The sequence below is a fragment of the Apis cerana genome, linkage group LG6 (assembly GCF_029169275.1).
Source record: "Apis cerana isolate GH-2021 linkage group LG6, AcerK_1.0, whole genome shotgun sequence".
Taxonomy (NCBI): domain Eukaryota; kingdom Metazoa; phylum Arthropoda; class Insecta; order Hymenoptera; family Apidae; genus Apis; species Apis cerana.
In genome coordinates, this window is record NC_083857.1 from 7,783,074 (window position 1) to 7,807,469 (window position 24,396).

Genomic DNA, 24,396 nt, shown 5'->3' on the forward strand with positions numbered 1-24,396 from the left:
ATTGGCAGAACATTTTTTAACTGCACTTTTTATTTTATCCGTGTTTAAATATTGCTTTTAGATGCTTTTTTTTGTTAGGATAAGTTTTACTTAATAAATTAATCGAATTTTGTTGTATGCAATAATTGAAGTAATTAATAGGATGGTTAAATAGTTAAATGCATAAAATCTAATCAATTAGAATGTTATAATATGGAAATGAAAATTGAGAGAAAATTTTCAAAGCCTGAATTAATTAATGTCATTTAAAATTCTATACAGTAGTAGAATAATATTAAATTACACGTAATTTAATTTTGTTAAAATCACAAATAAAATCAAGTTTAAATTTTTTATGTTTTACTGCACCCCGCATAAATTAAAATTTCTAAAAATGTATAATATAATATATATCACTTATATTTGACAATGAAATTTTTCATGCGCGATATTTCGATAAAAAAAATTTTTTACTTCATCAACCATACTTAATAATTAACCAAATCGAATTAACCGAAATAAAAAAAGAAAACATATATAAAAATACATACATACAAAATGGTCCAAGAATCTTGCTTAATTTCATATTTCATCGAGTTTATCCAAAAGTTCATTCAAAATTTGACTAGTTTAAAATGATCTTATGATCTAATAGCTTTATTTGTTAAATCCCACGGAAAATTAGAATGTACTGTAAAATGTACGTAACAATTTAATCGATAGATTTAGCCTATATTTAGTCCTTAGATTTCATTGTGCTCTTTATGACAGAAAACCGTTGTGGCGTGATAAATTTCACATTAAAGTCCCCACACGCAAATCTCAACAAACGTTTAATTAAGGTTAATTTGTAAATCCACCTCGCCGAGGATACAGGGAATTTATTTTACTTGTGACAACTAATTAGCTACAAACTACGGCACGTTGTAACCCATTCTGATTTATATAACAGGAAATTATAACTTCTCTATGAAACGATTCCAAGTGGAAGGGAAAAGTCTTTTTAAAATTCATCGCGTAATTAGTCGTTGCATCTCAAAACTTTGTTAAAAATACGAGGGATATACAAAGAGTATACGTGGAATAGCTAAAGAAGATGAACAAACGAGCAACTTCCATTTTTATCCCTTCTCATTTTTGTCGAGAATCATATGCAAACATCTTTCGCTTTTATATTTACTCTCCTTTCTACATTACGTTCATAAATATCGTATATTTTCCCCAAAGTACTAGAAACGTTATCACGTGTTAATACTCCGAGAATCTGAACAAAGATACAATCGAATATAAAAATCGAAATTTGAACTTTTGTTGAAAAATTATTGGAATCAAATATTTAACGTACATTCAAAATTATATAATATTTGAAAGTATAAATAGCAAATCACGCACGATTAAACTTCTTCTTCTCAACCTCTCTTATTGAGAATACCGAAAATTATCTTAACGAAACAAATCGTCAAAAACAAGTCGACCTGAATTCAAATTCGCCGCGGGATCAATCTCTCCATCGCGTCTTCCATCGTTTTACCAACGATCGATAATTTTATAGGCAAGAAACGAACGAGAAACAAAAACAGGAAAAAAAAGAGGAAAAAAGAAAAAAAAATACACAACACCACGATAATTAAATTACGTATTCTCGGTCGTTAAAATTCTTCCCCTCGACGAGCTTAATATTCAAAACGAAGAACAGTCGGTGTTTCAGCGCGCGAGCGAATGCCAGCAAAAGGTACACGAAAGAAGAACGAGGGGTAAAGCGTGCGGCATTCGGCGGAATTCCATTAAACAAGTTGGATCGGGAAACAGAAGGAACACGCGATGGAAGAACGAGGAGAGGAGGGAAAGAAAGAGAAAAAAGGGGAGCGAAGAAAGAAAGAGAGAAAGAAAAAGAGAAAAGAGAAAAAAGGGAGGGAGAGAAAAAAAAGGAGTGGTGGGTGAAACGTCAGCTTTCGTTGCCGGTAGGTTTATTATAAACGGCCTCGTTTTCCTCATTTCGCAACACGGTCAAGTGGAGCATCGCGTGGCGAAAAATAATTTGCGCCTTTGCGTCGAGAAAGCTACCGAATCAACCGAATTCTTCGAGAAACTCGAGGGAGGAAAAATGGAAAAGAAAAAAGAGGAAAAGAGAAAAATATATATACATATACATAGAGAGCGTAAGTGATAATACAATCGAACAGAAAGTGATTTTAATATATACAGAAATAAGTCGGGAAGAAAGAATAATAATTTTTTCATTTCAAACTAAATACTTGTTAAATACATGCAGGAAAATGGTTAATTCTTGATGAATTGAATTATATATACGGATTATTGATGGAACGTTATTTTACATGTGTGAAAAATAAATAACAAGCACAGAATAATATTTTTCTTATTCGAAAATCAAAATCAAATATAGGATAATCAAGTGTTCGTAAATTTTTAAATTTCATTTCCTCGAAATGCAATCGAAACGAAATGAAAAAATTTTATTCCACGCCTTATTACTTATTTATTTTAATATAATAAATCATACTACCAATAATCTCTTGAACTTTGAGAATTAGCCATGTTTCTCCTCACGCATTTGACAAATCTCGATTTTCTTCGGATATAAAGCTTCGAGATCGAAAAAAAGATATTACATTCCCCTTCGATTTATTTTTTAGAATCATATAATAGAATTTCTTCCTTCTCCGTGCATCCACGAGGATATGGTTTTGCCCGAATCATTTGGAAAATCAGGAAAACGAAGAGATACAAACCGTGGTTCGGTTTGATGGTGTTTTGCAAATTTAAAAAAGGGGGGGTGTTAATGAAAAAAGTTTGGCCGATCAACGAACCGCGATACAACTTTTTTAACGAGTCATCGAAGTATCTCACGGCCTGCAATATGAATATAATAAAAGTGTTTTGAACACGCTTAAAACTTTTCGACGTAAAATAATTGAAAATTATTACATAATATCGTATCGTTTCGATCCAACAACCAGACTTGACTTAGAAAGGTGGATAACTCGATTGGAATTATTAATTATTTAACGATTCGCGAAATAATACAACATATAGAGATCTTGAAAATGATTACCTTTGCTTTTTCACGCTTCCTTAGAAAAATTCTTTCAATACATTGACCTTAATAAAAAAAAACCTATATGAATTTATCCTTCTCTTATTAACTTGGAGTGCGTAATAAATAATAAAATTGTTCGAAAGAGGAATACATTCGTGTATTGGAAAAAAGCTTAAATGTTGAAAAAATGATTCATTTTGCATCAATTATGATGAAATATTTGCACCTTCGTAATTTCCATATATAAAAATTCACTCCTTATTTTTTCAAATTTATAAGAATCGAGAAATTCGAGAGAGAGAAAAAAAAACGACGAGTAAATCTTAACATGTCGTTAACCCTAATTCAAGAGAGGATCGATAGTAATGGATCGTTGATGTGCCAGTGACCGGGCAACGTATGAAAGCACGCTACTTCCGGGGGAGAAGAACCGTACGAACCACCACCTTCCTATTCGTCCTCCGAGAATAAAAAGTTCGATGAAAGCCACCGTACGCTTGCTACATTCTTATGCAAGAGTCGTAAAAACGTTAGACTTGTTGCTAAGGTCCCGGTGTAAAAATATCGAAAACAAATAATACGCACATTCGAAAGTTGAAAAATGGCCGTAAAGTTTGCGAATGCACTGCTGCCCACGTGCATTTCTCGGAAATCTATACTATATTATTACTGTGCAGTACTTATATGGCATTACGTGGAAGAAAACTTGATAATCGCGTTGAATTATCTAACCTATCTAACTCGCTTCGTAACTTGACAGACACGTTTGATGATTGACAGTTTACAATTTTTATAGGGAGAATAGGTTTTTTTTTTTAGTTAGAATTATTTTATCATTATATTTAAGAATCACCTTGAATTCTGTTATACGATTATTAAAATTTGTTTTAATATATATATATAGAAATAAAACGTGTTTATATACATGCACAGTTACAATCGATAAGAGTAATCACGACATTGAAAACAAGATTTCGCGTGAGCGGAATTTGATTCGCGGCGATTATTCAGTAACAGATTTGATTGCTTAGACCAAGGTTTTCGAGAAATAGCACAGAAGAAAGAGTATCCGTGGAGAAGGATATCTGGCCAATTTCAAAAATTAATTTCCGCCCGACCCCAACAGAGAACGTCTTTCTCCTTAATTATAAGATTCTTCGCAGCGCCGTTATTCCATCTTCCAGATTCCATAATTATATCTCTTTCGTACATCAAAATTATCTTTAATCACCATCTGAACAATATTCGACATTTCACCTCGATGAACCATTTTCAAATTACTCGAAGAGAAGAATAAGATACGAGCACGAAAATTTTATCCAACATTTATTCCTTTTTAATTAGAAATCGTTCTCTCGCGTCGGCTTATTTAACGTTAAATTCCCGTTTCTTTTTATTTCGAATGAAAATGGGAAAAAAATACGAACGAAATGAATTCGTATGAATCGATTGGAAAAGCGGTTGGAAAAAAGCCCAGAGATTTTTTCCCCCCTCGTACAATTGTTATCTGAAATTCGTTATCTTTTATCTGGATTAATGTGACACCATCAAGGCGCTGTCGACTTTTAAAAATTGTTTACGTTTTCCACACACACACACACAGGGCCTGGCTCCTCTAAAAATACCTGTTATCTGTTGCTCTAAATCAGTCGTCGTAAAAAGAGTTACGTCGTCCCACCAGCCCATGGGAAAAACGTGGATTTACATTTTTTCGCAGTTATTCAGCCTTAGCCATAAATAATTCATACCCCCCGCATTGCATATATCCGATCTGATCATCGAATCAGATTCACGCTTGTGTATACACTCAGTCAATCGGCCAACATGTGTTCCCCTCTTCTGTCACGAAATTCTTCTTTATGCTCGAGAAATGTAATATCGATCGATCTCGAGATTATCGAAGGGGGAGGTGGATGAGTGAGAACGAGAAAAAGGAAGAAAAATTCCTCTTCCTCCTCCCATCCCGCGATTATTTCTCCCTCATTAAACCATTAACAACGCGATTACCTTCGTGAAATTTGGCGACGTGTTAGAAATTTCTTCGGGCGAAATCCATCCGAGAAGGCGTTTCAAGAAGGAGATCCATATTTCGATCCACGCTTCGATCGATTCGCCACCGTTTTGATTCGTAGAGGTAAAGAGACAAGAGGGAAAAAATCATTTCTCGTTAATTTTTCATAACCACGACGACGAGTGGCGAAAGTTCACGCCTAGATTTTTTTTTATTTCCGTTAAAATTGCCTTCCACCCTCGCAAATTCGAATTATCTTCTTTCCCTTCCAATATCCGTACCGGATGTTAATAAAATTCGCGAGATATCTTCGGGGTCGAGTTTAGAGATCGAAATTTAGAATAATCCAAGAAGTGTTTTGGATTGTGCAGTGAGAAATCCTGATTCTTTGTTTGTTGAGTTAGAATTTAGAATTTCGTTTTACAATTTAACAAGTAGTTGGTATACATAATCGACTTTTTATTTTGGATAGAAAATTTCGAATTATTCGACTTCTTTCTCAATTTTCTTTTCCAGTTTCGCGGAAGAGAGAAATATTTCTTTCAAACGAATGTGTTTGTGTGAATGTCTCAAAAACTAAAATTCCAATTCCAAAAAATTAGTAGAATTTTAAATGCTACGACAGTTAAATGATAGTTCTTCGTTTCCTTCCCAAGATTTCGAAATTTCCACGAGATCCTCGAGATCCTCGGGATTGTGTACACGACCAGTCAACTCTGGCGGACATTAAACAGTACATCGAAGGGCGAATGCACGAAGAGGGGGAGGGAGGGAGGGAAGGAAGGAAGGAAGGAAGGAAGGAAGGAAGGCGCCAAGCCAAAGCCTCGACAAGTTTCTAGACGTACTCAATTAAAAGTTGGAGCCACTCGAAGCGGCGAGGGTGGAACGCGGGATGGAACCGTTCTGTCTTCATTTTTTTTTTTTTTTTTTCCCCTCTCTCAAGTGGAGGATCCACGTCGATCACGAGTAAATGGCACGATCCACTGGCATTTCATTATCGCCTCGATTACACGAGTGCTGCTGGTTACTGCCAGGCAATTTCACTCGACCCCTTAGATTCACCGCCGCAATGCATCCACGACGGCTTCAACACTTCTCTCTCTCTCTCTCTACCCTCTCTCCTCCCACCACCACGTCCTCGCCCGCTTTAAGGCAGAACCTACTACATCCTATTTCCTTCGTTTAACCTCTATCTACCTCTTACTTCCGCCCGTTTAACGCTACAGTTTGTCTTCAACGATTACATCCTCTCTCTCTCTCTGTCTCTCTTTCTCGTGCGATCTGTCGCGATGATTCGAATACGAATCGATTTTAATAGAAAATTTAGTGACAGAAAGAAATTGTTTGTTGAAAGGAGATGGGGATGATGGCGGGGATGACGGATAAAAAGACGTTTTTTTCTCACATTTGGCAATCGCTGTACGCTCGACGAACTATCTCGCGCAATAAAGAGCCGATTTACTTGTTCTTATTTTTTTTTTAGAACGTTGCCGTTCTTGGTTAACGCGTGAAAAACATGGCGCATATTGCGTGCACCATGATGACGGTTCGTAAGGTCTTAGCTCGTAGGGAGTGGGCAAGATCGATAAATGAATAGAAAACGATATGAACGTGAACGTGAATTCGGGGAACATCGATATTGCATTGATAGTGCTCGTAGTTTTTTTTATTGTTCCCTTTTTTTGGTCTGTTTGTTTTTCGTATCGTATCGAATAGGGGGAATATACAGGGTGGATTATTTAATGCGAATACCTTGATTATTTTCATTCCTGTTTCGTTCCAAGCTGTATTATTAATTTTAATCATGTATTGAGAAAAAAAGAAAATACAAGTTCGAGTTTAACATAACTGATGAAAAAAGTAATTTTGACCAATTAAGAGAAAGTAATCAAGATGGTCACGTTACAGGATCCACCCTGTAAATATTTTTGTAGCAAGTAAATTTAAAAGATTCTCGTAAATTGTATCCTTGATCTCTGGATTCACGTTTCCGAAATAAAATTAGACACAGGCCGTTAAATGAACGGGATATTTAATCATCGGCTGTAATCGTAAAACGCCGTTCACTTCCGTTCGTGGTTTTTAATCTGGCGAAAATGTCGACTAATAAAACGATTCAGCCATTCGGGATGGCAATAATTATAAAATAACGATAAAATTTTTTTCATTTCGAGAGGCCGATTCCCGACGTTATTTCGAACGATTCAATCCCCGACAACAATAACGAAAAAATTGCATTAATTGATTATTCTCTCTCTCCGCTTTGAATTGTAAAACGATGCCACGACAGGCAACTTCAAATTTACAAACAAACTACGTTTGATTATTTCGAGTCGATTGAACTCTCTTTCTCTCTCTCTCTTTCTCTCTTTCTCTCTCTCTCTCTCTCTCTCTCTCTCTCTCTCTCTCTCTCTCTCTCTCTCTCTCTCTTTTTCTCTCTCATTCTGTTTCTTTCCTTTCTCGTGGAAATCTTAAAACAGATTGGAATAATAGAGATTGAAAGACAGAATCGATTTATCGGGGAAAACAGAATGAACCGTTAAGGATTTCCAATGCTACGTCTTTAATGGTTATTAAACGTTGATCGAAAACTACGGCCTATTTGCAATTCGAAGAGGATACACCCGAGAAAATATTTTCCATTTCAAAGATACAAAGTGTCCGTTCTTTAATCTTTTCTTTTTCATTTTCTTCTTTTCTTTTTTTTTTTTTTTTTCATTTAATTCAATTCCATTCCATTTTATTTATTTTCATATATACACATATATATTTGCTATTTCAATTATATTTTAACAAACGGTCCCATTATCATTCCAATTTTCTATTCATTTATCTGTAATGTGGGTACATATATATATATACATATATACACATACATATATACATATATATATATATATATACATATATACCCCCGCGGATACGTACGCTTATATTCGACAGACATGCTTCCACCACTGTTCTACACCGAATAGAAGGAAAAATTTTCTGCTGACTTACCGAACGGAAGCTCCAAACGGCAGTCTATGAGAAGCGAGTGGCCAGTTGGCTTTTTCGTGCCGATGATCTCGGCACCTCTCATCTCGAGCTCCAAGTCGAGGCTGACCCATTGTCCGGAACCCTCCTGGAACAGAAAATCGCGATAAAAGTTAGCGAGAGATTCTATCATAATCGAATAGATTAAAAGAGACGAAAAATCAAGCATCAAGCATCAAAAGTAGAATTCAAATTCCATGTATCTACGTTCTCTTGAATCTTCGTACAGTATACATGTATACAGAAAGCTCTTTAAGCGCGATACGATTCTATGCACGTGTATAGCGAGCGATAAAAGCATTTGTAAGCTACGAATGCGTAATAGAAATGTTGTCGTTCGATTATTAATTCTCGTAATTGATTAAACGTTCCGTTACAACAATTAATTAAAACACACTAGTAGAAACTGGAGTTTCTTGATTCTCATTGAAAAAATTTTGAAAAGGAAAATTAATTCGCACAATTCTTCCTTGTGGTATATAAGTAATAAAAGTAAAATGTATAGTTCTTTTCTCTTCGAATATTCAAACAAATCTCTTTACCCATCATTGATCCAATTTTCTATATAACATTTAATTCGGTCACTTGATTCTATGATGATAATAACAATGATACACCCTCGTACAATTACATACCCATCCCTCCTCCACGCTTCACACGTAGATGCGATATATTATTACGTTGATTCACGTCGGATTTAATTTTGCATTAACCTTTCATCGCGTACACCTCAGCTCCATCCTAGTTCCTCTCCACCGATGTTCAATTCTTTCGCCCCCTCCCATCCGCACGAATCCAAAATCCGTGGCCGTTTCAACCCCTCTCTCCTCCCCCAACCCTCCCGAAAACCATTTAACGCGGATTCAATGCGACACATGCACGGTATAATAAACAAACGATCGTTAATACAGGGAGCTGTTTCGAGCGCGCTAAATTCCCCCGTAATGCACCCATCTAAATTCTAACGCAGCCAACGGTGTCGCGGGCCCGTGAATCAGGTCGGAGGCGCGAATATCAATCGATGGAACAACCGTGTATCCCTAGGCTGGGCGGTGGCGGAGGGGTTTGAACAAGGTTATGAATATAAATTAACAGGATTAACGACAGGACTGTCCTCCGTCGTTAAGGATCGTCCGTTCGAAAATAATAATTCGTGAAACGCCCCCCCCCCCCCTCTCCTCTCTCGATTACGCGGGCAATTATTAGATCACGGGAGCGTAATTTATCCGTAAGTAACCGAGGTTGGCAACCATTCTTTCCTACGAAATGTATATATACGTGGTATATATAAGTGAGTGTGTGTATGTGTGTGTGTACAGTGTATGTAGAAGTTAGTTATAGAGACAGGATTAATATGGGCGGGTTGGAAGTAGCGGCGCGGATTAGTAATGGCCATGTAGAGCGGGTAAAGGCACATAACACGTGTACATAAATTCTAGAAAGGTCTCTCTCTCCGTCGTTTCCGTACTCTCTCAGAAATGAGCTGCAAAGCATGGCTATCAAAGTGCACGCGCGGCTGTTTGCAAATGGCATGCCGTAATTAAAGCAATTCTCTTTTATCCGCAGCTGCCGCCGGCTGCGACTCGCAGCCGGGACGAACACAGGGTGTATCGTATTTCTTGGAGGGATGTAAAGGCTCACGTTGGCCTTTTCATCTTACGATTATGCACGTGATGAGATCGCGATGATCTTTTTCTTTCTTCTTTCTTTACTGAGATTTACTAATTTTCCATTTCTCGTCGAGAAAAAATGCGAAAAATGTGATGCGAGAGATCGCGATCGTTCGAATTTGCCGCCATGCGATCGTTTGAAATTCCCGCCTTTCATTTTTTCGAAAGGCGGGAATTTCAAACGATTGCTGCCCTCGACTCGATCGAACTCCACCTAACTTTTGTAATAAATTTATTCATGGAGAAATACATTGATTTCTAACGTTTAAAGAAAATTAGAAAATTATTGGGAATTTTAAATATTGACGCGACGATTAAATGTACAATATATATTTACATTAAATATCAAAATTTTAATAAACATATACGATATACGATTTATGAAACTTTTGATCATATCGGCGAATTTAATCATGACCTAAATATGATTTATCCCGTTAATAATTTTTGCAGATCATCACGAATCAATCGTACGAATCAAACTTCACGCATTTTTCTCGATACGGTAAATATTACTATAAATTACCATTTTATTCGTCGAACCGTGTTAACGAAAGGAAGAAGAAAAAAAAGAAGACGATTCCATCGAGACAAGTTTAATTCGTATTTGCGTGTTTCCACCAATATCAATTTCACCGATGCATATAAGCATAAGTTTCAATGAAACTTCCATGCGAATATTCCCGCAGTTTGCAACGCGGTTCACAACCGAGGAACGGAGAATCGCAACATCGGCGGTTTGCATTGATACATTTATGATTCACAATGTAAACGGAGGTTCACGATACATTCCGTGGGAAGATAAGGGCATTTTCGTTCCAAAATTTACGCTTCCAACTTACCGATATTGGTAGAAATGTAACGGTGGCGAGGGAAATGTAAATCGGGGCCAATTGGCTCGTTGCGATAATACCGAATTTCCCGTTCAACGGGCCCTTTTTATTACAAATCAAACCATCCACTTTACACCGTTTCCATCTATTCCACTGATTTTTTTAAACGCGATAGATTCTCGTGTTAGCTTGTTCGAAGTTATAATTCCACGTATAGAAATAAGCGAAGAAACGATAAATAAATAGCAATTGTTCAGATACGAAACGAATAAATTTTTCAATGTGATATCTTTATTGCAAAGCTAATTCTTCGTTTCCTATGTCTTGTTATATATTCATAAAAGGAATAAATTTGCGAATGTATAATCCAAAATATCCAAAGTAAACTACTCGTTATAATATTGAAACAATGAAACGAATCCCCAACCTCTTATGTTCCTTTCCTTATTCATAAATATAAAAAAAAAACAAAAATAACATAAAAATACGAATTTGCATAAACCGCAGTCTAATCGTGAAAATTCCGTATTCTTTTCCTCTAATCTGTCTAAAAAAAAAAGAAAAAAAAAAGTACAAGCAACAATTGCTTGTAACAAGGCAAACTTACGAGAGTGCACAACGATCATCGTTCCTCACGTGACACGATTTTATTAATAAATAGCTCGACTCGACTCGACGAGGTTGTGATACGAAGCACGCGAATATTTGTGAAAAATCTAAAATAAAAATCAGGGTTAAAATCGGGAGGGATCCTATTTTTAATATCGAACTCCATTATCCGGCACGCCAACCATGTTAACGTTAACAAATCATTAAAACAAAGATCGCAATCGGCCGATTTATCAAATCGAGCTTGATCGTTATGCCTGACCATAAAAAATTCGATAGATTGGCCGAGCAGAGACGGAGACGACGACGACGAGACGATATAAAATCTCCACATATATATATATATTTGATCGTTTAAAAAAAAAAGGGAAAAAAGAAGAAAAAAAAAGCGCAACCTCAAACTCCGGATTTGCGGCTTAAACGCTTGGTGATGGCTGAACGATCGAATCAATCACGCTCGAGCGGGACCTTTGTTCTCGTTAATTTGGATTTTTACGTCCAGAACCGATCCTTTTCGACAACCTATTCGTATATTTAAAGGTCGTTCCTGACTCATCCACTTAAATGCAGGCATGCAGGAAATCCGACGTAGGGATTCGTTAAAAATTTGTCCCGGGGCGCGGCAATTAAGTTTCCGGTTTAAACCGGCCAATTGAGGGCCTCGGTGGAGAAGTGGTGCTGATGAATTTTTCCCGAAAACGAGACGAATGGGGGAAACAGCGCGTGTGATTCGTGTTTAGGAAATGGAAAATTTTCACCTGCCAGTCAACAACAACGGATCTTTGCGAGTGTATATATATATGAGAGTTTTAGAGAAGGGAAGGGGGAAAAAAAAGAAGAAGAAAATGGCAAAAGTGGAAAAACTTTAATGGAGGAAAAAGATTTTCTTCTTCGTTTTTTTTTTCTTCTTCCAACGTAAGAGGAAGATTTTTCTCTCTCTTTTTCTCCGTGTAATAGTATATTCTCTCTCTTTTCTTCTTTCTTTCTATGATATGAAAGAGGAGGAATCTATAGTAGCTACTTTCAAAGATTAAAATATATTTTCTATATCTATAAAAGTTAGAGAGATAATAAAATATCGCGTGGATAAGGATTTTATACGTTTATGAGGCTTATTTCATTTGGAAATTTTAGAAGAGCAATGCACTTGTATTTTTCCACAACTATTGTGGTATTATGCGTGATATTAATATTCGAAAGTATACATGATTTTTCTATTAAATTTTATCTATAGTTACAGTTTTTTAAAATTTTTCTAAAAAAAAAAGAGAGAGAGACTCGCAATTTCTTAAAATTAAAGATTTTCTTCTCTCGCTTGTCACGACCTTCCTTCTCCTTTGATTAAAATTTTTTTCGCTGGACGATTGAGAAAATTACGTGATCAAAGAGTTAATATTTTATAGAACAGCTTAACTTTAGATTTAAGAAGCCAATCTTCGGGGGATTCTTTGTACATTTTTATGGAAGAACGTTTTAAAAGTTTTACGATTGTATAAATAGCGAAGAGGGAGGAGAGGGAAAGAGAGGAGAAATGGAACACCGTATATTTGCAAATGCTTTCAACTTATATTGGTTAAGTGATATATATTGGTTAAATGATTGAATAATACGCATTGCTATTGTTTTGAGTTGCGAGGAAAATGGCAATTCTATTGGGAGAAGGGAAATTCGAGAGAAAGCAAGAAACAAATCTATCGAATCCGTTTTCATCGGAATGGAAAACTGTTTGCGTGTGGAAAAATTTGATGTAAAATAATAAGACCGGAGAGTGGACAGATATTGACGTGAACAATGAAATTGTACGAATGAGGAAGTTAAGAAATACGATTTTCACGCTCGTTTCAATGAATGCTGTGCAAATTTGTTTCATATTTTCTCAGAAAAAAAAAAATTACGTTGTAAAAAATGGACGAAATTGCGCGATAGAATTTATTTATGGCAAAACTTTTTTTTTTATATTCAATCTTTAATACATTTTTATCCGAGAGATGCATAAGATTTATGATACGAATGAAAATTACTCGATTTAATATAAGAACTGTATATTTTGTTTAATAAATTTCATGGAAAATTGTTATTCATAAAACTGTGAAAAACGATATTTTCCTATTATGAAATACACATAAACTTATCGATAAACTTATTAACAATGGTCGAAGCCATCGATATTATTTCATTATCGAAACTGAGCCACGTCGGATATGGTTAGTGTTTCGACAGGTACAAATTCCGAGATTTAGAAAAGGGTTCAAACCTTCATCAATTATTAATGCCAATATTCGAAAACTAAGCTAAGAGATTATTGTAACTTCGTATTATTTAGCATATTTAATGAAATGATCGCAAAGTGTATACAAGATGATGAATAAGAAAATTAGGACACGATTTAAAAAATAATTAAAAATTGTATATAAAATATATTTGCAAATGATATTATCGCGAATAAGAGAAATAACGAATAGTGAATGTAAATGATAAAAAATCAAATCACGTATATTATAACGTATATTCAAAGTTGACTACATGGAAACAATAGTGAATTTGTGTTGTCCGACATCATCCACCGCACGAATCATAAGACATGATGCTTTCGACGACACAATGATACAAGTTGAACGTAATACCATCCTAAACTTGCAGAAGCCAATAGTGACAACTATGAGCTCGAGAAATACAATACGGCTTAATCCGTAGTTTCAAATTGTCATATATAATGGAAATCATCTCGAAATTTATGAATTTGAATAATAATTTTCCAATAAAATGAATATAATATAATATAAATAATATATATAATGTAGATAATACAAAAAATATTTAGAACGCAAAATCTATAAATATGTCTAAAAATTATTTCAGTCCGTAAAATATTGAATTCTAAAGATAAAAATCTTAGAAACAAAGAACGAATTTAAGAACTATGTAATTTCAAAATATTATCGTAGTATTAGCCGTAACGATCCAATAATCTGCTATCTTTACATTTGTAATTTAGAAATTCTAATTGAGCTACAAAATTAGTTATTTTGATATCTCTGTATCTATCTTGGCTCTAACTGTCTGATCCTAACTTTAATGTAGCCCAAAGGCCAAAGATGACCGTGAAAACGACTTCATTAAACTAAGTGAATCTTAAAACCAAGATCACACGACCACGATAACCTTAAAATAATGTTTGAATTGAAAAACAGAAAATTAAAATGGTTGAAAAATCGAAATATCTCTAGAAACCAATAGAACCATAATGATTTGATTATAAGCGACCTCTGAGAATTAACGTAATAGCAAAGTGACTTCAAGACAAAACGTTAACTGTTAAACTAGAGCAATTCAGGAACTAAGTTAATACTGATGCCAGAAAACTTTATTGATGCAAATTTTACTTCAAAATTGGGTAGAGAGCGAATCTAATTTCTTAATTACATTAAAAAAAATAATATTCTATTCACGAAAATAATAGATGTATACATATTTCATTAGGAAAAATTTATATGCGTCGTAATTTATCAAGTCATTTCTACTCGTAAATAACGTTTCTCTTAAAGATACTATTCAAGTATAATATGTCACAAATAACATATTTTGTGATTGAAAGTATTATAAGTTAGAAAATATACCCGAATTTAATGATTATTCGCATATTATTTTATTTGTAAAAACGATTACCTTATGATTTCACATTCTCTCGCCGATAAGCGCGCCAAATCCAACGTTTTTTCTTGTCACGTTGTTGACGTCAGTAATCGCTTCATTGACACCGGTAATAATCGATATTTCAATTGCGTAGAATCATTTTTCCACACTTATATCACAAACGTTTCGATATATTTATTGTCGATGCACGATATAAACTTTAAATCACTTGCTAGAAAACTTTAAATACACACGCGAATTCCGATACACTTCGCACGCACCGCGTTTAGAATCTCCATCTTGGATACTGGCTACAACCGCTCTATCTATCGGAGGAAGTTGGAACAATCTTACTATTCATATACGCGGCAAATTTAAACGTTACAACACGAACTCCTCGCGGTACTCGTATTCAAAAATTTATTGTATCGTTTGTTACATGTGTCTTTTAACATTTATATAAATAATAATATCAGATTTTATTGTAAAAACATGAAAATTACAGTTCTAAAATATTATAAATGATATTCAACGAGATCTAGTATAATTTTGTGATGAAAAATTTATTTTTACAAATACATTAGTCATGCGGTCACGCGAAACGACTTATTCATCGTTAGATAATAAAAAAAAATTTTATTAATCTACGATACGACTTTACATACCAGAGTAAGCGATAGATAGCACATCGTAACGTAATTTCATCAACTATAAATGGGAATTATTCACGTAGTTGGCAAACAAGCGAGGTCGTATTATTAACTATTTTTAATTTTCGTTTTAGCTACATATATCAAGGTATGATGTGCAAGAATTTAATCCATTCTTTCGTTCAAATTTATTTCGTACACGATGCGAATAAATTTTGTATTTTTACTTCGAATAAAAAGTAAAACAAAAATATAATCGTAAAACAAAATATCGTCATAAAGTAATCGTTTTTAATCGAGTTTTCTCTGCGATAACGTGAAAGTAAAAGAAATACCCGATGCAACGAATGCAAAAGAACTCCGCTCTCTGTAGTTTTTAGAGGAGAGAGAAACAAAGAAAAAAAAAGACAATTCAAAGTTATCGTTATCGCTTGGGAAATTAGCTTCGATTGCCAAACGTTTTTCCTTTTTTCCACCGCGTTACACGAAAAAACCGGACGAGAAAAATACAATTACGCGAACGATCGCTTCAAGCCTTCTATTAAAATCTATTGACCATCGAAATGGCAGTAAGTCATGTCTGAACGATATAAAGCGAAAACGTACAAGCAGTGGCTATTGATTTTTCTTGCATCTCAACTGACGTAAAATTTAATTTTCTAAATTGGACATGAGACAGACGAGAGGATGAAAACGTCGTCGGCTAGAACCTCGAAAATGAAAAGCGATAGAATCCGCGTACAGTAAGATGGAAGGATAGAAAGGAAGAGGAAAGAAGAAGAAAAAAGAAGAACTGTCAACAGACAAAGAAACGATCCGCTAGTTGAAACATCTTCTCATCTCCTCCCCTAGTTTCGTATCTCGAGATTACAAAAATAACACAGCTCGTTACCGCGTATCGTTACCTATCAATCCTCCTCCCTTACTTACCCTTTTAAAAACCATCGTCGATCGGACCTCACGCTTTCAAAACTCAACAACACTCATTTATTTCCTTTCTCCAAGACCCACAATTAATTTGCTCCTGCCGCAAATATAATTACCTGGCTATCTCCTTACACCTTATAAAAGTATAACTTCGTTGTTTCGTTGTTGCCCTCGGATAGAGGCAGCTGATAAAACTGCAGTTCACGAGGTTCTCCACGTTCCTCGAGTTAATTCTATACGATTATGGGGTTATCAGGGAGATACAAATTGGGTTAGCAATCGGTGTGTCCCCTTGTCCTTGTATCAATCTGTTCCCGGACCCAATTATCTCGTGTGACCGTAGCACACGAGAGAAGAAACAGGATGCGATTCACGAGGGATGCTATTGTGCAGAGTATGGTGTATGAAGTGGGAAAACAAGTCGATCAATCTGTTGTTCCCCAAATATTTTAGAGAAAAATATGATTTCTCGAACGAGATCCGACCGCCCAGGAAAACGAGCTTTCTTTCCCTCCTCTTTCCCTCCCTTTTCTCAAATTTTCACGTTCGATATAATAATGCGAATGTCATTTGATCTGTGCATGGTATCACGATCGTTTCAAATTATTAACGAGATTCGTACGAGTGATTATGCTGTCATGTTGCTGAGAGATACTTGGATTATAGGTGTACAGGTTCGTATCGTTATTCGTATCAATCCTACATTTATTTCTCCTTCCTCAAAATTTTCATTCCGATAAAATCTTCTATCGCGTGTGTCGTTTGTAAAAAAAAAAAAAACGAAGCAACGAATCAAAAATTCTAAAGGTCAAGATTAAAATAAATATCTCGATTAATCTCGAATTAATCTCGAAAACAGTGATCTCGGTGCAAGCCGACTACGATACAAACACGAGTGGGCGACACGATTCTTAACACGTCGTTTCTCTTTCTTTTTTTCTTTATTTGCGATCGTGGCCGTGGCGTTGCCGGTGTAAAGATTCGCGAGTCGGAATCGGGGCAGAAAAAAGAGAATTACAGCGATACCCGCGAATCTTGGGACAAGACGCCCCCGCAATTAAGCGACACAACGCCTCCGAAATGATTACGAAACTCAACGTGCAAATTCATCTCGCCAACGAATGCCACGCTCCTCGAAGCGAAGATGTATCAACGGCTCGAGGAACGAAGACAAACATTCCTTCAGTCTCATCCTTCCAATTTGAGGAAAACGCGATAATGAGATACGCGTTCCCCCCGTAAAACCAGTGATGATGCTATAATATTGCGACACGAGTCGTTAACGTCGGAAGTTTCTCGGACGTTTCTTCGCGTGGAGAATTTTTATCCTTTGAGAAAATTGTGAATGGATAGTATGCGTGTGTGTGTGTGTGGGTGGAGGGACGTCGTTTAAAAGACGGTGGACCGTAAAATTTAAATTCGACGCTATTCGTTGTAAAAAAAAGTGGCGCGTAAGATAAGCTCAGGAAGCTCTATTTCACGATGATGAAAGAGGAAAAATTTATTGGTGGAAGAAAAATGAAAAGCGGAGAATATAATCAATTTGCACGTAATTTCTTTTTCGTGAAGGATATAAGGAGACTCGAACGATGGTCAATGAATCCTTGATTCCCTGAAAAAAAAAAACAGTGGAGTTTAATGAACTTCTGTTACGTACGAGTATTCGTCAAATTTCCAACGGATTGGATTTTCCACGCAGCGGAACTCCATTTATCGAAGTGAAATTTTAACGAACGCGAGGGTTAGGCGAACTCTAATTGAATTTCAATTATTTGAACTAGCGACGAACACTATTAAGAATACATTTTCTGAATTATATAGTCGTTCAAAAACTTACAAATCCACGTAGATGGATATAATCGTTTCGCTTATTTATCGAACGATCGAAAATATTCCTCGGATGGATAGAATCTTTCTGAAAAATCGAAACGTGCCAATTGAAATTGCGAGGCCATAGGATAGGCCAGTTGGGTGTATATTCATCACGCGAATCTGAAGACACGCGCTCCCACGTCTGACGTTTGCAGGCCTGCATCTACTTACGGGCACATTTGTTACGGGCGACAAGACCGAGGATCCGTCTGACATATGCAACGCCGCTTCTCCTTGCGTGCCACCGTTATTTCGCCCTTCTTGCGACGATGCGAAAATGCAAATCGTTCGGGGATTAATTAAACGGCGAATTTCAAAATTTCACGGGCGGAATCCTCGATTTTTCCAATTTTTTCCTACACGTTGATCCAATCGTCGCGATTGATATCGACGACGAGAAAGTTTAAATGATAATTCGTAAAAACGTTGCTCCTGTACGGGAGGAATTAACAGTTGTGCGAAACTTTTAATCCAAACTTTATTAGAAGAATAAACTTTATCAAAATGAAATTTTTAACTTTTTAAGAGGAAAAATTTATAATGGAACTTTTATTTCTATCGTTGGGAAAATCTTATTTAACAGATAAACAATTCGGAGTAAGGAGAAAACAAAAACTCGAATAAATTATTAATCATAATGATCGTTTCAACCGAAACGAAAATAGAACGAATAGATGAAGATAAAAAGAAATATTATAATAATTCTGATCGATCGGGCGACACGATTTCGAATTCATCGTTCCAACAATCGAGAAATTCGATCGCTTAATATATCAAAGGAACCTGTCCTGTATTAATTGTTTAAACACCTGTCACGCAACGATACCGCGAAACTGATACTGGCCGAGGCGTACGGGGGACAGATAAACCGCGATTGCTCAATCAAATTGCCGGCTGTGGCCCACCGAACCCGACCCATCACGTCGTGTCATAACGAACCTCGATGGATAGAGAGAAAGAGAGAGAAAGGAAAAAAGAGAAGGAGGAAAAGCTCGACGATTTCTCCCCTCCGTCCGTCAATTTCTCGAGTCAACAATCCGCATATCGAAGTCACGCCGATCCACGAGCGCACGAGCAAATAGGTGACGGCTCGGAGGCCGTGAGTTTGCCCTTCCACCAAATGAAAATCCGATGTTTGACCTCCTCGACAAGTCGATTCAGCCGGTAACGAGCGTGCAACGGGGGAGATATATATATATATACACACCAGGACCACGTGTCGGCCGGACGTGATTTCTCGAGGATTAGAGAAAACAATTTAACGTCATCCACTCTTTCTTCCTTCTCTCTTCGAATTCTAGGGGGGTAAGGAAACGTAAAATGGAATGGACTCGATCGATCCGCGACTTCCTTTTCATCTTCAATCTTTTACCGGATGGAAGAGCGTCCATCCATTTCAGATCCACGGAACGTGATCCTGGATCTATCTTTTTTTCCATCTGGCTTCGGTCCTCCACTCACCGATGTTTATTTACCTTGTACAACTTTCTGTTCTTAATTCTTTCAATCGTAATAGAATTCAAATTCCGCATCTTAATCGGGAGAGAAACGAAACGCGTTAAAAGTATTCTCCGGAAACTATTGCCCGATCAAATCCTCTCCCCTCTCTTTTCGGCGACTCGGGGAAAAGAAACGGGATATTGTTGACGGAGCACTTTTCACCGAGACTTAAGTCGTTAATGAAAATGCAAATTCGGAAAAGTAAAAATCTTCCGAAGAAAGAGCGAGAACTGATATCGTTGAAAGATCGATCGTCCTGTAATTCTTTAAATCGACTTCTTTTCCAATGTTTCCATCTCCTCTTCTTTCCACCTCTCCATGTACACACACGATACAATTACGATCGTTGATTATTCCAGTGAGGAAAACGAGAGGACATCATTCCGATCCAGTTGGGCAAGTATCGACCCGTTAGATAGAGAACAGTTGGAGCATCGGCCGGGATTTCTTTCGCAAAGCACATCCCGTTTCGGGTCGAAACTTTCATTCTCAAGGCGTGACACAGCGCGGGACAAAGCTTTTCTTCGCGCGTTCGGGGATCGGTGAATCGAGGATTCGGCTGTGCGCGGCCCCCGGAGCGGGCAGAGATGGCGGACCCTGTCGCCCCTGTCGCGTGGGACAGGGGAAGGGGGTGAGGTGTCAGAGGGGGTAAGAGAGGCTTTGTCAAGCCCTCTGTGGCAGGAACGAGTGGGCGTGCACGAATAGCACGGATCGCTAATACAACGTGGGACGAATCAGCGGTGATGTCTCATCGTCATCCCTCTAGAGTTACTTGACATACCCCCCAGTCAGCGCATTTCTAATGTGAATCGAACCAGTCGTACGTGGATCTCGCGTGCAGCTTTATGAATATTTTAAGCCGGGCTTGACCCAGATTGTCCTCGCAACAGGAAAACCAACCTGCCCTCGGCTCGTTCCTTTCACCTCTCTTTCACCTTATCCCTTTTCGAATCCGCCATATTTCCCCTATGCTCTCGTCTTCCTTTCTCCTTTCCCTCCCCACCCATCCCTTTGTTACCGCCGTGCACGCGTTTTCCCACGTCCTCGTCGCCGGTTCTTCCTCGTTTTCTCATTTATCGCGTCGGTCAACTCCTCTCTCTCTTTCTTCACCCGTCGTTAACGCTGTCTCTGTCGTTTCGGGTCGCCTATATACATATATATCTCCTCCAGCTTCTCAGTTATCCGTCTTTTCCCCTCTGTTCGGTGGCGCTGGAACGCCAGCCCCGATCGATTCGTTTCCAGGAAACATGAAAGAACGAGTTCGGCGAACGTGATTCATCGATTTCTGTTTCGACGAGAGGAGCACCGTGAGCGTCGGTGAACGAATGGGATATCGTAAACGGTATCGACGATCAGAATGGAACAATTATCGCGGTCGCAATTATCCGGCCACGCTCCTCGATTAATAACACTCCTTCCCCTCCCCTTTATAACCACGAATCGTGATATCTATAATCGTTTCCATTCTCAGATGGGTACATCTTCGTGCAACATCGTTTGCATCCCCCTCCTCCACGTATTTTAAATATTCGACCACAGTTATTTCGAGCTATTGCGAAAATCCAAAAAGCGTTTACCCGGCGGATTTTTACCCCCTTTCGCTCCAGTTTGACCCACGAGGCCGATATTGCACACCCGTTCCTTAAGGTAAGGGGTGGTAGGGGGTGGCGGCGCGTGAACAAATCCTGGAAATCTTGCGCCAAGGTCGTTGCCACACGAGTTAAAGCTTCGTTTCGAACGTGTGCACGCAGCATAACGTCGGCTACGTCAACCACGCCGCCTTGGCTTCCCAGGCCAAGTTTCATTGAGCGTTCTCGTGTTGGCTATGCGCCAAGTGACGTCACCGGCACAAGAGGGAGGGAGATTCCGGGGGAGGGATTGTCAGCGATGGATGGGAGCTGTGCGGTATCGAGGGGAGGGCGGCGATACCAGCGATAGCTCGTGCGCGACACCGGCTTCGAGTTGACTCGGGAGTCAAGAAAATCAAAGGGAGGATGATACCAACCCCCTTAAAAACGTAACTCGCCCGTGCAACCGCGTAATCCAATTTGTTCTATTCTCTCGAGGGAATATCTGGTAAACGGCGGCGACAACTATATACTCTCTCTCTTGTTTTTGTCTCGTCTCGTCTCAACTTTTACCATATATCCCTCTCTTTCTCTCTCTCTTTATTACGAGAAGCTAAAGTTTAATTAGAAGCTTAAAGTTCATCGATTAGTTTCGTAATTTCTGAATCAACCGTGTTATCGTCGACGTTTCTGATATTTTACGATAGAGCGCCCGTAAAATCGGATATTGCGTTTATAACGTTGGCACCGTGATATGGGGAAGCGTTTAATATCCGTCCGCGCCGAATGTCTTTGTTTCCGAACGTGGGCTGGATTTCGCGCGTGTATCGAATCGAAGATTATACGCTTCCCGTTTAAGCATAAATCTATTATACGCTCGAGTCGTCTTCTAGGGAGAAGAAAAAGAAAAGAAAAGATAAAAAGAGGAAAGGAGTGGAGGAATACTTACGTGGAGAATGAAACGTATATATATATACATATAGCGGCGTGATTAAAGCCTATCGTTCGCTTACGGAGAGAAACGTGGAGGAGGGGTTGCGCCTGCCAGCCAAAGACTGACACGAGTATATTCGGGTTGTGTTGTGTAAAAAAGAAGAAGAAGAAGAAGAAGAAGGGGTGGCTCGTCGCACGTGACTGAATTGCGACCCCTGTATCCGAGGTAAGGCTGCCCTCTCTAATTTAATTTGTTCGACCCTCCGTCGAAAGACAAGATGCACTTGGTGCACTTCGTGCGGAAAAAACAAACAGGGGCCGCCTTCCCTTTTCACTTTCCTTTTTGTTCCCTCTCGTCACCTCTATTCGCGATTCACAATCCGATTTCGGGCCGTTACGATTCCATTTCGAATTCGTGGCTCGTTTGAAAAAAAAAAGAAGAAGAAAAGGAAAAAAGGAGCACTGATTCTTTCCCGAACGAAATGTCGGGAAATGGGTCTTCGGGTTTAAAAACATCGATGGTGAGTTATGAAACGAACCGAATATCGTTATAAACCGATATCCACGATACCGTGGAAAATTAGCGGATGGAATATAAGGAGGGAATATAAAGTTACTTTTAATCGAAGATCGATATTCGATTATAGCGATCGACGTTTCTCCACATTTCTCTTCACCTTTTTTTTCTACTCTTTAACGGGATTACCGGAATTGTTTCTTAAGCGCGGATAGAAAAGATTGGTCTATCTATTACTGCGATTAGTTTTTTTTTTTATGAAATTATACAAGGCGTTAAAATTTTGACACAAGGGATCTATTATTTGTCAATTTCAGAGAGTAAAGTAAAACGTTGAGAAAAAAGGGGAATAGAAATCGGTCTGTCTTCGTTACATCGCTACTCTCCGTTTTCAACTTGCTTCATTTAATACGAACTTAAATTGCTCGAACTTAATGAATATTAACTTTTATCTTTATATTGGCCTCTGAAATCTAAAAATACTCCGCGAATATATATAATATTCTAATACAATTTAATTTTTTTTATAGCATTAGGGAATGAAATATTACAACGAATAGGAATTTTGTTAAAAAAATGGATTATCGAATGTTCTTGCAAATTTACAAAGACCGTTGAACCATTAAAAGTGGAAATTGTAAAACTATAGAATTGTAAAAAATTATAAAAATCAAGGTTTATTATAAAAACAAATTAAAATTAACAATAAATAGTTCGATCAAAGAAAAAGGAATATAGAAAACTAGAAATCAATAAACATAAATGGATAGAAAAAAAAATTTCAGGTACACCATTTAACTTAGAGAAAGCGAAAAATATTTTTGTTGAATGCAAGAATGCATTCACGCCCCGTTTCTTCTATTCGTAGATTTTCCCAGTAGATAAAGGACCCGTCCAATTTAATTAGCATGAATTCTCTTTTATCACCGTATGAAAGTGCATTGGACCGGGTGCTCGCAAATGAAAAAAGAGCTAGAAATAAAGAAATTCTTAAATTGGAATTCTCCCAGTGAGAATACATGGGATTCAAGAATCTCGTAGAGAGGTAACTAAGGTAAGATAAACCTTAATTTCATTGTTTCAAGATAAAAAAAAGAAAAAATTATTTTGTACCTAACATAAATTGTTAAGACTCTATTTGAATAAAACTTCAATGAAAGTTTTAACATGGAATTAATTAAACTGAAACGTCTTACAAGGAAAAAAAAATACATCACTCTAGAAAAATTCCAATGAAAATTTACGTAAGTAGAGTATGATATATTTTTCGACCGAAAATCTCTTCGAGAGATCACTCGAAAGTATAATTTTTTACGATAATGGACCATTAAAAATCTAATCGTTTTGCTCAAAACCGGTTTGCTCAAGGTTAAGATTTCGAAATGATATTCCATCAATAAAAAAAAAAATTGCTCCCCATATGATCCATTATATATCATAAACTAGATTTTTGCGACCAATTGTATATCGCACTCTCTTAAGAACTCTTATACGGAAAAGAAAGATAAATTGCATAAATGAAATAAATATCACGATCACGAGCACGATCTGTAAGCGTAATTTTTCCCTTTCTCGCCATCGAGACGACGCATGGAAACAA

General features: G+C 37.2%; 1 protein-coding gene and 1 long non-coding RNA gene across 3 annotated transcripts in view; one reads left to right on the top strand and one right to left on the bottom strand.

The window, feature by feature from the left end:
- The window catches only part of LOC107995194 (uncharacterized), a 109,250-nt gene that overhangs the window by 48,789 nt on the left and 36,065 nt on the right, over window positions 1–24,396 (bottom strand). For both annotated transcript variants that reach the window (XM_062076195.1, XM_062076194.1), the window contains exon 5: window positions 8,049–8,172. In XM_062076195.1, the coding sequence (XP_061932179.1) occupies window positions 8,049–8,172 (124 nt within the window). The remainder of the gene's footprint in view (window positions 1–8,048; window positions 8,173–24,396) is intronic.
- Window positions 22,545–24,343, top strand: LOC133666244 (uncharacterized). The gene is made up of 3 exons (XR_009830097.1): window positions 22,545–22,800; window positions 23,327–23,581; window positions 23,665–24,343. It is a non-coding gene; the product is annotated as an uncharacterized LOC133666244 (long non-coding RNA).